The sequence below is a fragment of the Ctenopharyngodon idella genome, chromosome 2, assembly GCF_019924925.1.
Source record: "Ctenopharyngodon idella isolate HZGC_01 chromosome 2, HZGC01, whole genome shotgun sequence".
Lineage (NCBI taxonomy): Eukaryota > Metazoa > Chordata > Actinopteri > Cypriniformes > Xenocyprididae > Ctenopharyngodon > Ctenopharyngodon idella.
Window position 1 is genome coordinate 32,388,441 of NC_067221.1, and position 13,745 is coordinate 32,402,185.

The 13,745-nt window shown below is 36.0% G+C and overlaps 1 protein-coding gene across 2 annotated transcripts; it reads right to left on the minus strand.

Annotated features, from left to right (window-relative positions):
• Nucleotides 1-14: 14 nt before the first annotated feature.
• gpaa1 (glycosylphosphatidylinositol anchor attachment 1) lies at nucleotides 15-12,990 on the minus strand. 2 transcript variants are annotated; one of them, XM_051882912.1, is made up of 15 exons: nucleotides 12,858-12,990; nucleotides 12,687-12,749; nucleotides 12,312-12,353; nucleotides 11,893-11,999; nucleotides 11,509-11,688; nucleotides 10,671-10,782; nucleotides 10,275-10,422; nucleotides 9,714-9,815; nucleotides 9,395-9,591; nucleotides 5,785-5,981; nucleotides 5,386-5,539; nucleotides 4,023-4,094; nucleotides 3,181-3,377; nucleotides 2,502-2,672; nucleotides 15-1,126 (listed from the first exon to the last, which is right to left on the minus strand). In XM_051882912.1, exons 4-15 carry the CDS (start codon nucleotides 11,964-11,966, stop codon nucleotides 883-885), a joined length of 1,848 nt encoding a protein of 615 aa, XP_051738872.1. In that variant the 5' UTR covers nucleotides 11,967-11,999; nucleotides 12,312-12,353; nucleotides 12,687-12,749; nucleotides 12,858-12,990; the 3' UTR covers nucleotides 15-882. The 2 variants fall into 2 exon arrangements, with proteins under 2 accessions (XP_051738872.1, XP_051738864.1); XM_051882904.1 differs by lacking the exon at nucleotides 12,312-12,353.
• Nucleotides 12,991-13,745: the final 755 nt, after the last annotated feature.

Here is a 13,745-nt window from a genome sequence, read left to right on the forward strand (position 1 = left end):
TAGCCAATGAATGCTTTCTCAATTCAAACTGTTGTTTTATTAAAGTTATTAATGTTTTATTAATAATATTAACACTTGAGACATGGGGAAACTTGATTTAAATATATATATAAAAAAAAAAACAATTAAGCAACAGTATTTCTCTGACACTTTCTTTAAAGTTTTTTAATCACATTTAATATTCAAAAAGACCCATGTGCATAATTTATTGGAGCATATGAAGACAGTGTTGCCTAGCACAAATTGAATAAACTGGATGCAATGCATTAAAGAAAATAAATCTGGGAAGCTTTAAGGTTGAGTCATTTTCTAATTTCTGCCTTTTGTAATGTCCACAGATAATTAAATGACAAGGCCTTTGAATATTTTATTGAATATATGAAAAACAAAACAATCCTGTTGTAAACTTCGAGTATCATACCATATTGATAATAAGACTCCAGTACCCCAGAGATCAAAACTATGTAAATACCTTTTCTATAAATGAGGTAATGAATGAATCATTAAGTCCACTCATCTAGTAACAATATTTAATTTATTTCCTAATAAATTTGAACGTTCCTGCTTGCTTAATTAATTCTGCCCTACATATGTCTTCATGTCATATTTTGTGAAACTATTTACGAAATTGGGCAATAAATAAATCCCTTCCCCTCCCAAAAAAAAACACACTAAATACTTGGACCAAAGAACTCTTACCGTTGAAGTCACACCATTAAATCCTCTTTATTCGTACTTGCTTAGGGCCTGACATCCGCCTAGATCTTTCTTCCGCCAACCCCTAATGGCAGACAATGCCCACAGATGGAGAATAAATCTTTATGATTGGCACTAAGTGGGATTATTCTCAAAAACAGCTCCATCAGAAGCTACTTGAGATGGTTACTTCCAGAAAAGAATGTTCCAGAACATTAGCCAGCAGGGATAAATGAAAAGGGCTAAAAGTGGATAGACGAGCGATCCGTAGAGGGTATGATCAAGAATGCCCTGTGAGATGACTGACAGGAAGAGCATCCAGCCCTCATTGATGCTGACGGGTGCTTCTATGAGCTCCTGGTAGATGAAGACACAGTAGAGGATGGTGAAGGCAGGACTGAGCAGCACCATGGCCAGAGCACTCAGAGCTCTAAGAGAGAGATTGAAACAGACATGAAGAGATATGGGATTAGAGGCCAATATAAATATGACTAGGACCACAATTTCAAACTGTCAATAAAAACTCTCTAGCTGTATGATTCGAAACACACAATTTGGTGTGTTTGTACTGCACTTCCTCTTATATATCTTAATTTGTATTAAGATGTAGCAATGAAATCAACATTTAACATGAGTACTGCAGTCAGTCTGTGTGTGACAAAAACAGTTTGTGTGCACATGAGTCACTGTGCTCAAAGTTACTGTTATTGTTATATTCAGGATCAATAACACTACAGTAACGGCACTGGGCAGACTTCTCCCAAACGCTTAATCTTTAGTGATCTTTCTCTTTTTTGAATGCATTTTTAAATTTGGTTTAAAGGATTAGTTCACTTTAAAATGAAAATTACTCCAAGCTTTACTCACCCTCACCCATATGACTTTCTTCTGTCTGATGAACACAATCTGAGTTATATTAATCAATACCCTGACGCATCCAAGCTTTATAATGGCAGTGAGCGGAACCAACGAGTATGAAGCTCAAGAAAGTGCATTCATCCATTATAAACATACTCCACATGGCTTCGGGGGGTTAAAAAAAAGGCCTTCTGAAGCGAAGCGATGTGTTTGTGTAAGAAAAATATCCATATTTAACAAGTTATAAAGTAAAATATCTAACTTCCTCTAGACTGCCTTCCATACTGAACTTATTCAATTTGAATACGGAAGGCATAGGAGGTAGTTCAAGTTTTGAACTGCGACTTCGTAAGTTGAATATGGAAGGCGGTCTGGTGGGAAGCCTTTATTAACCCCCTCTAAAGCCATGTGGAGTACGTTTATAAAGGATGGATGCACTTTCTTGAGCTTCATACTCGTTGGTTCCGTTCACTGCCATTATAAAGCTTGGATGCGTCAGGATTTTTATTAATATAACTCTGTGTTCATCAGAAAGAAGAAAGTCATATACACCTAGGATAGCTTGAGGGTGAGTAAAGCTTGGGGTAATTTTCATTTTAAAGTGAACTAATCCTTTAATAAAGTGTAAAATCACAATTCCAAACACAACTGCAAAATTTTGGTATCCAATGGTGACACCCAAATTAGAAATGGATAACATTTGATATTGCTTAGTCAAGCTGCATTGTTGTTTTTGAAGAAATGAATATATTACAAGGTAATGTTTTTAAATTTGATGTTCATTATGATGGCCAGTGGGTCTCAATATAAGCAAAAAAAGATTTCCTTATATTGTCATTTCAACAAACTCTCTCAGATTTTCACCAAAATTGCATCAGATTATCTTTAGAGCATGCTTGACAAATATAAAAGACTGTTTGCTGAAAAGTGCTTGTGGGCTTTTTTACTTGGGCATGTGTGGCGTGACGCTGGCAGTGATGGGCACCAGTGTGACGGCCAAGATGAAGCCCAGAGAGAAGTTAATGAGGGCTGTGCAGCCCAACAATGCAGCTAGATAGAGCAAAGCCGTCAGTTTCAGCACTTTCCAGCCCTGCTCTGTTCCCTCTCCAGACAGCAACCTGTAACAGACAGAAAGAAAACACATGATCCATGTGAATAATCATTTTATGCAGTATAAATAGCATTAAGGCCCCAGTATGCTTCATTTTCCACGCTCTGCTCAGCTTTCAAAGTATACTCAACTGCGGATGAGTGTGGATGGTTGAGTTTGACACATTCACAGTACACTTGCTTTTCTATATTTTACAAGACGTCAGAGGGCAGCACTGAGTCTCGTCATTAACAGGACATTCACTCGAAAGGATAGAAGAAAAAAAGTAGAGGACCCGCCAATGCATGCAAAGTTTAGAACAAGAACCAAAACAAAAAGTTGAAGAATGATTTGCTGCTTTGTGTTGTTTTGTATTGCTATTTCCACCCTCTTCTTCGACTACTGCACAGTACATCACAACTACGTATTGCCACCTAGTGGACTCTACCACCCACGCGGACACAAAAATTGGGCTGCATGCGGATCACGGATGGCTGAAGTATACTTTGGGCTTTAAGATGAGTTTGTGTGTGTACCGTTGTGTGTTGTGTGGCAGGGCTAGGCCTGCGGTATAGATGGCAATAGCAGTAAGCACCACAGCTTCAGTTTCAGACACAGGGAAGTGCTCCACAGCAATCTCCTGCAGATGAACAGGTAGCAGATACAGTGCCACACCTGTCAGGTGACTTATCACCACTGGGGTTAACACTGACAACACACCCGGACCGGACGGCTGCAGAGAAACAGAGAAAACAAATGTTATGCTATGAGAAAGGGGGAATCCATCAACAAATCTCATACATTAAACTTTTTTTTGAGTGTGTGTTTTAATGAAGAAGAAAAACAACAACAACAACAACAACATGTAACAACTGTAGTGAAGCATTGTAGTGAAGTGTCTTTTTAGTTTTTATTTTAGTTTTATTAATATTTACAATTAGCTTTAATTTTATATTTTTTGTTATGTTAATTTTAGTTTAATTTTTAGTAATTGAGTTATGTGCTTTTGTCATTTTATTAATTATCTTTTAAATATGGCTGTTTAGATTTAATTTATTTTTATTTCAGTTTTAGTTTTATTTATTTCCAGTTAATAATTTTTGTGCTTGAACTTAAACTTGTAGTTGATGATGAATAATAGATAACAAATTATTTGAACATTCCATAATCAATGAACTTTAACAGTTATTGAACCGAACTGAATCAACACTGATTTCAACTGAATAATGACTGTTTACTATTGTCTTTTTAGAGCTGCTTTACAGCAGAACTGAATTCTGTTTGGATCATTGAATCATTATTTTCATCTTTATTACTGTAAAGCTGCTTTGAAACAATCTGTATTACTCGGTGTACCTTTAAATAACACAAGACTTACTTGCTCTGCTTCACTGACTCCATCCACTGCTGCCAGAGCAGGTGTTCCCAGATGAACCCAGAGATCCAGTGCCTGAGGTGAAATTAAGGATTCTAACAAACACATTATACTATTCTGGAGAATTATTTCTCATGGGTTTTGTTCAGAAAAAAAAAAAAAAAATCCTTGACAAAAAGTTACACAATAATCATTACACATGCAAATCCCTGGATCATCCAATCTACAGCCTTAAGGTGCGGACACATTAGCGAAATTTCGTGGCCAAAAAAGGTCCCTTGTCTATTGTTAATAGTGTAGCAGATGCATGAAGCACAGCTCATGCTGAAGTGCATTACAAACCAAGCAGCTTTTGTCAACTTGGCGAATTTGCGTGACCAAGTTCAACCCATTGCAAACCCTCATGGGCAAATCTTTCGCTCTCACGCAAAATTCCTGATCATGTTGATTCCTACTGAAATTACTAAATTTCGCCAACGAAAATTTGACCGCACCTTTAACCACAATGCTGAATTTTGGTCAATATAGATAATTCTGAATTATTTCTAACAAAGAAAATTAAATTGTATCCACACTGATTTGTTTAAACTGTACATTCGATTCAATGATTCATTCATAGTTACTTAAGGTCCATAGGAGACACATTTCTTGACATTGCTATTTATCAATAAGAGTGTCTTGCCTTCCTCATGTTCATTAGTGGAAGTCTTTGAAAAGTGGAAAACATGCCTTTTTACTGTATTTTAGTTGTTGCTTTCAAAATGATTTATAGCTGTTTGGTTTAAAGGGTTAGTTCACCCAAAAATGAAAATTCTGTCATTTATTACTCACCGTCGTGCCGTTTTACACCCGTAAGACCTTCGGAACACAAATTAAGATATTTTTTGTTTCAATCCGATGGCTCCGTGAGGCCTACATAGGGAGCAATGACATTTCCTCTCTCAAGATCCATAAAGGTACTAAAAACATATTTAAATCAGTTCATGTGAGTACAGTGGTTCAATAATAATATTATAAAGCGACGAGAATATTTTTGGTGCTCCAAAAAAAACAAAATAACGACTTATTTAGTGATGGCCGATTTCAAAACACTGCTTCAGGAAGATTTGGAGCGTAATGAATCAGCGTGTCGAATCATGATTCGGATCGCGTGTCAAACCGCCAAACTGCTGAAATCACGTGACTTTGGCGCTCCGAACTGCGGATTCGACGCGCTGATTCATTATGCTCCGAACGGCATGAGCGTGAGTAATAAATGACAGAATTTTCATTTTTGGGTAAACTAACCCTTTAAGTATTCATTATAAAAATTAGACCCAGTCCTAACAGACAATGAAAAAGCTTCCACGCAGACTGAAATGGATACTCGAAGCAGTAAGATGACTGCCAGGAGGCCAAACGCTGGCATGTAGTAGCCAATGGAGACAAACCGAGAGAGAGAAGGTAAGAGGTAAAAGAAATATGACTGATGAAGACGCTCCAGGAGATTGTTCAGTTTACGGACCATTCCCTCCAACAATCTGTCATAAAAACAGAAATTAAAGAGAAGAACAAATAAGGATGGATTAAAGCAATGGATGATCAAAAATTTAGGAAATATATCGGATTACCCCGATACTGGCTTCAAGTGTGATCCTAAAGTAAGAAGAATTTGCTATAAAACAAAGCTGGGGTCAGTGTTAGACTGCTTAGCATGGGCCATGGCTCTTAAAAGTAAAATGGTTTCGACATCAATAGTGAATTTCTTGTGTAATACAAAACCAACCTGCCAATGGTGGTGGTGTCCATCTTGTAGTGTCTGAAACTGTTGATGCCCCGAATAGAAGCGGCTTCAATGTGATAGCGGAGGAAGAGGCCGTGATCACCCCAAGAGCGTCCGCAAGCTTGTTTTAACACCATCAGCATCATGGTCTGAGCCGCATGTGTGTAGCCCTCAGCTGTGTCCCAGTCATTCCTCTGGAGCTAAGACACAATCAACAGCAATGCTGAAATGTTTAGCAAACAGTGTCTCACTAGCCAATTTCCACTCAAAGCCTCATTGACAAACACCGGAGAACAGTGAGCATCTCATACTGTTGAGATAATTCCTCTCTCATCTAGAAATCAATCAAGTTCTCATCTGTGTGAAAATACTGGAGACAGTCGGTGAGGCTTGTTGTTGTGACCACTGAGCATCCAAACTTTTCCCTAAGCACATATCGCAAACATGATTCTTTTGCATGATGATGGATTGAGCTATAAACTTGAAAACTTCAGAACAGACAGTCTTGTATTCTTCAGCTGTGTGAATTTGTTGCATGCATTTGCAGACTGTTCAAGGAGAATAATAATATATTGTTTAATGTTCTGTTATGTTGTGATTCATAGGGGTTTCTTATATGTTGTAATTTTGCTGAAGAGTAGAGCTTGTGGTTAGATTGAGAATGGGCTATAAAACCTTAGGACTAAATGTGCTGCATGTTGCTTAACTGTTACATGCAAGTGTATAGTGATAGTCTCTTTGCTAGTTACATTAGCACATACAAGTGTGCTACTGCTAGCTAACAGTTAACCACAAAAGACATGTTAATATGTCAATATTATATGTTAATATAGTGTTTATATAGCCAATAATACAATTAAATTACACAAACTTTAACATGTTTGTGTTGTACAAAATCAACTTAATCGTTGAGTTTGTTAAGTGAAAAAATTTGAGAGAGTACATCAGTTTCAGTTTGGATCCAGCCTCTTAAGAAGACCTCAGATGACTAAAACTTTGGAAGAGACGGCGCCAACTCCTGCGATGACTTCAGAAGATGCAACATCTGGATCAACACGCACATTCACATTCTATAAATCCTAATTATTGTTAATATGTAATTCATTTTTCCAGGAGCTCTTTGCTTCTACCTCCAATTACATTGCTAACAGTGATTGTATGTTAATCGCCTAAATTATTACATTATTAGCTAACTGCAGTCTCCAAATTGTAATGTTGATATGCTTTCTCTGTAAAGCGGCTTTGAAACGATATGTATCGTGAAAAGCGCTATACAAATAAATGTGAATTGAATTGAATTGAAATGTGAATTGATCAGGGTTATAAAGGACTATAAACTTTTATAGGGTTTATAGTGCAGCATCTACTTTTAAGACTGTTGTATTAATAGAAGTATCAAATAAAATACTTAAAAAGATTGTGATTTAATATTATGCCCATACTGCTGTACTGCGATAATGACAAACTAATCATGTTTATCACATATCATAGAGTATCTTGATGCTCTAGAAATGTTCCTATTACTTATTCATAAAGCAATGCTTATTAATATATTCAATTTTTTAAAACTGAGATTTATACATCTTCTGAAAGCTGAATAAATAAGCTTTCCATTGATGTATGGTTAGGACAGGACAATATTTGGCCGAGATACAACTATTTGAAAATTTGGAATCTGAGGGTGCAAAAAAATAAATAAATAAAAATAAAAATAAAAATATTGAGAAAATCGCCTTTAAAGTTGTCCAAATTAAGTCCTTAGCAATGCATATCCACTCACAAAAATAATTTTTTACAAAATTTACAAAATATCTTCATTGAACAAGATCTTTACTTAATATCCTAATGATTTTTGGCATAAAAAGAAAAATCAATATAATTCCATATAATAATTATCCTCACAAAAATAATATTTTGATATATTTACGGTAAGAAATTTACAAAATATCTTCATGGAACATGATCTTTACTTAATATCCTAATGTTTTTGGCATAAAAGAAAAATCGATAATTTTGACCCATACAATGTATTGTTGGCTATTGCTACAAGTATACCCGTGCTACTTATGACTGGTTTTGTGATCCAGGGTCACATATGAAAATGTACATGTTCTTTGTTGTGTAAATAAAAAAAAAAAAAAAAATACAGTAACCCTGGGTCATTCTAAACCTACCGAATCCTGGGTTATCTTGATTCACATTTTACACAATTTACCCAGGGTTAACAATTAATCTTGGGTATTTATAAGCTGTCGTTTCATAGTGTACATTCCTATTAACCTTGGGTTAACGTCCTTATTTGCATATTTGTGGTGTCAGTGTCACTGATCGGACAAAAGCAGCATGCGACTTAATTACATAAATGCTCTAGCATTGAACCTCCTCGTATTATATATTGCAGACTGCTATCAAGTTTATCCTGAATCAAGTTTATCCCTTTTTCTGTCACCATTTGACATTTTTCCCTTGTTAATACAACATGCTCTGTTTCAGTGACTGTCCAAAGCATGTGAATATGAGGCACGTGATTAGCTGGCTAAATTACGCTAAGTGTGAAATGCTCCTTTACCCGGGGTTAAAAGCATGGTTTAGAATGACGATAACCCGGGCTTAAGTGCAGTGAGAAAAGACCTAAAAAAAGAATGACAAAATACACTACACATAGGTATTTCCAAAAAAGCCTAAATTTAAGCAAATTACCTTGCCTGTAACTTGCGTTTATATACATTCAAACCCAGACATCACTAATTTTAAAACCTTCGTTATGGCCCTGTCAGTAACACCAGAATAACTTTTTTCTGATTCCTGAAACAAGTACAAATACCTGCAACTTACTATGAAATCTGTTAGAAATATATATGAATATATAAGAATATCCCAGTTTTAAGGTTTGCACATCCCTCATCTGCACCATTATCATAGAAAATGGGTATATTGTAATGCTGTTTTTAATCAGAAATGATTGTTTTGAAACAAACTAGTGTTGCCAAAAGTACTGGCTTCAATACCAATTCGATACTGAAATAAAAAAAAATAAAATAAAAAAAAGTGACGCTCTGAACGCTGTTGAGCGGATTCGTAAACACCTCTGATTGGCCATTGTGTTCACGTGCTCAACATATATGTCTGTGATTGGCTACAATGATCAACACACGGGAGCATTTGAAAGCACATGGAAGTGTCTGAATTTTGAAAGCAGGAGAGTTTGAAAGCTTGCTTTCAAACGCTCCCGTGTGTACCTGTGTAAGCGCTCAGTGAAGAGCATCACTGATGTCTATTCACAACATGTTTTTGAAGCGTTGATCATTGTAGCCAATCACAGACTACAATGGTGAGCACGTGAACACAATGCCCAATCAGAGGTGTTCACAAATCCGCTCAACAGCACTCAAAGAGTCACATTTTTAAAATTTCAGTATCGACTTGGTATTGAAGTTGGTAATTTTGACAACACTAATACAAACTACCTTAAAGATGCATGTATTTGTAAAAGGCAGGTTTTGCAGTAAGCTAAAAATCACCATTAAAATGTAAATAATGTAATGACAGTGTAAAGTAAGACTTTTAAATTGTAATATTACTAGGACTTCCCCTGTTTGTATGATAGGCATACCTTTCCCTGAATGGTGCACAAAACTCCTAACTTCTGACAGAAAGCATAGAAGAGATTGGCCAGGTCCAGGTTGGGCAGCTGACCGTTGAGCCCTTCTAAAATCAAGTCCAGGCTGGTAATGACATCACTGCTGAGCTCCAATGAGAGGGCAGCTTGAATTGACCCTGCACGACCCTGCAGGGGTGAGTACTCCATTCCTGAGAAAAAGTGAGAATAAAGAGAGAACTGAAAAAATAACTAGACATACCTGGTGATTTACTCCTTAAAAGGGCTAGAATTTTTCATTTTCTGATACCAAAATTAAGAACTCTGTACACACCTGTAATGTTAGTGTGGTGGTAGCCTTCTAGCCAGGCCTGCATGCCTATCAGATCATGCTCGTTCACCAAGAATATGATGTCTTTGGCCCAGTAAACCTGGTCTTTGGGGAAGAAGTGGATCGGAGAATGATTTAAAAAAGAAGAACAATCTCATTGCAGAACATTGTGATTTCAATAGGGAAAATCCACAATATAATTCCATATAATAATTATCCTCACAAAAATAATTTTTTTATATATTTACGGTAAGAAATTTACAAAATATCTTCATGGAACATGATCTTTACTTAATATCCTAATGTTTTTGGCATAAAAGAAAAATCGATAATTTTGACCCATACAATGTATTGTTGGCTATTGCTACAAATATACCCGTGCTACTTATGACTGGTTTTGTGGTCCAGGGTCACATTTGTGAAAGAAAACTATGAGGGGAACAGAATTATATTTAAAAAAGGATTCTCGTGTAATTTTACAGGCTTCCATTTTAAGCCCTACCCACTTCTGGTTTTATCCGAACACAGATACACCCCTATTTCACAGTATAAACAGTGTCTTACTCCTGAAATACTGCGCGAGACCCAATAGAAGACCGACCGCCTGGTTGTTGCTGTTTCCAGGACTACAGGGAGCACTGATCACGAGTGCCTCGGTCCGAGGAGCTCGAGGAGCTCGCAAAATCCCATACACATTTGTGCCTCGAACCATCTGAATAAAACAGAAAGGAACGTTTTTCCTTCAATTGTACCTCATTATTTAATCAGATTTACTTCATGCTTGAGACATTTAATCATTAAAGCAAGACCAGTCTTGCCTTTTGAGAAAAGTAACAAAATTATTTTATGCATTATATTAAAAAAAATAATAATTTGAATAAATAAATTGCTTACAGGCAATATGCATTATATAAGGCTAAAGTGATTGTAATAATATAGATGGACAATAGAGAAACTCACATATCTTTCTTTGTTCTCATCAGGGAATGGCAGCTTACGGGAAAAACTCTGAGTGAACACCTCCAGTCCTCGAGCCTGCATTGCCTTCACTAACCAGTCCACCGGCATGCCACTGGAGAGAGAAATCAATTATTCCTAACTTACTCGAGAAACTTAATCTGCTTTTTTCTTTTTTGTTTACTGGCATGAGGACAGAGCAACCTGTCACTCACATGAGATCCACTAATAGCAAAACATCCAATCAATTCCCCCTGTCAGTGCTGACTTTAAAGTGTACCTATTATGCTATTAGAAATGTTCCTAATTTTAAGAGGTCTCCTACAATAGGTTTACATACATCCAAGATGAAAAAACACTTTCATTTTATCATAATACAAACTGCAGCATCAGCTCTTTTGTCACAGTGCCTGTAATGGTTCGATCAAGAATCCAGTCTCTCTAAACCCCTCCTTTCCAGAACACCACAAATTAAACTCTTCCAGGCCTCAGCTACAACTACAGTGTTTAAGGGCAGGTCAAAATAGACATTGTTTGCGGGCAGCCAGCAAAGAACATAGGCTGGAATTATGCAAATCTGTTACAAACCTACGTAGGTTCAAGCAGGAAGTAAGACTACTAGTATTACTGACGACTCGTTTCAAGCAGTTCAGAATCACTTATTTCATTTGGGAGACAATAACTCCATTTATCTGCACTTTGATCTCTGAAACTTTGCAGATCTTTTACATTCACAAACAGCTTTATTACACACTACATGAAAGGTAATATCCAAAAAAGCATATAGGGGCACTTTAAATATACAGCAAGCATACTGCGATGATTTCCATGTTCTACTCACCCTGCCTTTCTTTTGTGAGCATCAAACTCCTTGGCAGTGGACAGCGCCCGTTCCCCAGAGGAGAAGCGTTCCTCCACCATGGTAGAACCCATGGCATTCTCTGACATGTATGTGCGCAGTGTGAAGGGCTCAAATGCCAGACCCATGAACCAGACTATGGCCGCCAGGTAGCACACCATACTGAATAAACAAAATGAAGAGAACCAAATAAGGAACAGGAAGGGATGGCATAGTATGTCAGGTTGACACAAGGTTAATGAAGTTGTATGCTGTCATTTCAAAGGTGAAACTACACAGAAACTCAATGATATAAGAATAGTTATAATAAGTATTTTTATATTCATGATACCACATTTTACATTTGTCTGGCTGGCAAACACCTACCATATGGGTGTGTTGAGGCGAGTCAAGAGGTTGGTCAGGGCTTTTCTGCGATTTGGGTCAGACAACAGACCCATGATGACTACAACTACAGCTCTGCTTCAAAAGACCTAATAAACAGAAAAAAATATCTTAAAGAATATGGAAACATGTATAATAACTTTCAACAACCATTACATATATTTTATAACAGATGGTGTTTATTCACCATTGTTGCCCGGAAATAAAAGATACAGATCATCGCTACACATCACACAGTAATAATTGTGACAACATAGCGCCAGTGTGGTTTTATAGGCTTTTCTTTTTTACTCAAGAGTTATAAGTAAAAATATGGTGACAGAGGACATTTAGTTTAGAGGACATAATTCATAAATATTATCTAGGTGTTTAAAACCAACACACTAAACTGGACTTCTTACTCAAAACGTTGTAGTCCAATGCTTGTACATCATGAATCAATGCTTTAAAAAACAAAAACACAAATTATTAAAACAACTCGTCTTCTGAAGATTTGATTCATATGTTCAGTCTCAAGGGTTAAAACTCTGTAACTAGCGTATAACAAGCCCAAATGTTTTTGTAATGCTTACAATAATGTTTTTGCTGTAAGTTATTATAACGTATTAATAAATCTATTAAATGACTATGTCAAAACTGAATGAAAGCTAGTAATGAAAGAGCGTCGATTACGAAACTAAAACATCAGCAGGCGCCTTGCACAGCAAATACGTAAGATGAAAAGACATTTTTGAGAATAAAATTACCAGAATTTCACCATTTTTAAGATTAATTACCTGAAGTACTAGTGTGATTTATTCAGCGTTAATGCTGTATGAATGCAGACACTAGCTCATCCCCTACAATGGAGAAAATACATTTTAAAAGCTTTTAGAATAATCACAAAATTCGTGATGACTTTCAGATAAACTGAAGTATATTAACGTTTCTATATATAGTGTCCTTACCTTGGAATATCAAACATTAAAGTAGTTTCATCTGCAGCTGCAGTAATTCATTTATTCACACTATTGTTCCGTGTTTCGGTCGGAAGCAATACGGTGCGGACCAACTTCCTCCATGTGAGCGGCCCTAAATGGGCGGGCCTTAGCCAAAGCCACTAATAAGACAATCTGCCTTATAATTGCAAAGTTCTCGTTTGTTTATGTTCCACAGTGTGTCATTATGATTATTATTATTATTATTGTGGTGCATATAGGTTTAAAAAAAAAAAGTGCAAACTCATCAAATGGGGGAAAAAACAAATAAATGAATGAATAAAAAAAAAATAAGAGAAAATATGATAATTTTTTTTTTTTTCTACAAAACAAATAAATAAATACATAAATAAATTATCCAATGGGCAAACAGTATTTTAACTTTTATACAATTTAGTCTAACATTTATTGCTCTTAGGGTACAATGGGGTATATGCAGTGCATAGGGGCGCCGCACGGGAGGGGGTGCCATTGTGGCAAAATTATTCTTTGAAAATCTCCTTTAATACAACTTTATAAATAATCAAGTTATTTGTTAAAAAAATTATGAAAAGAAACATTTATTTATTCTTTGTTTTGCATAAATGTATATTTCCAAAATGAATCAATATTGTAAAATTTGTCAACACCACCTTCCTAATTCTAACTCTGATTCTAGCCCTGATTAGACATAAGACATAAAACTGACCAAAATACCAAAATATAAGCAACTACCTGTAAATTTAATAGTGGATCTTTAAATTAAAGCAAATAACTGTAACATGATGTGACATGATAGAATATATCACACTTCATAATGCAGTTTTATCACAGAGGTTCATACAACTATCATTCAATAGTGATAAATAGTCAGAATCA

Bases quoted from the DNA above. Each gene is read 5' to 3' on its own strand.
- gpaa1 (XM_051882904.1), bottom strand. From the start codon at position 11,966: ATGGGTCTGTTGTCTGACCCAAATCGCAGAAAAGCCCTGACCAACCTC. The intron at 5,540-5,784 runs GTTGGTTTTGTA...TTTTTATGACAG, and splicing joins GACACCACCACCATTGGCAG to ATTGTTGGAGGGAATGGTCC. The intron at 1,127-2,501 runs GTAAAAAAGCCC...TCTCTCTCTTAG, and splicing joins GTCACGCCACACATGCCCAA to AGCTCTGAGTGCTCTGGCCA.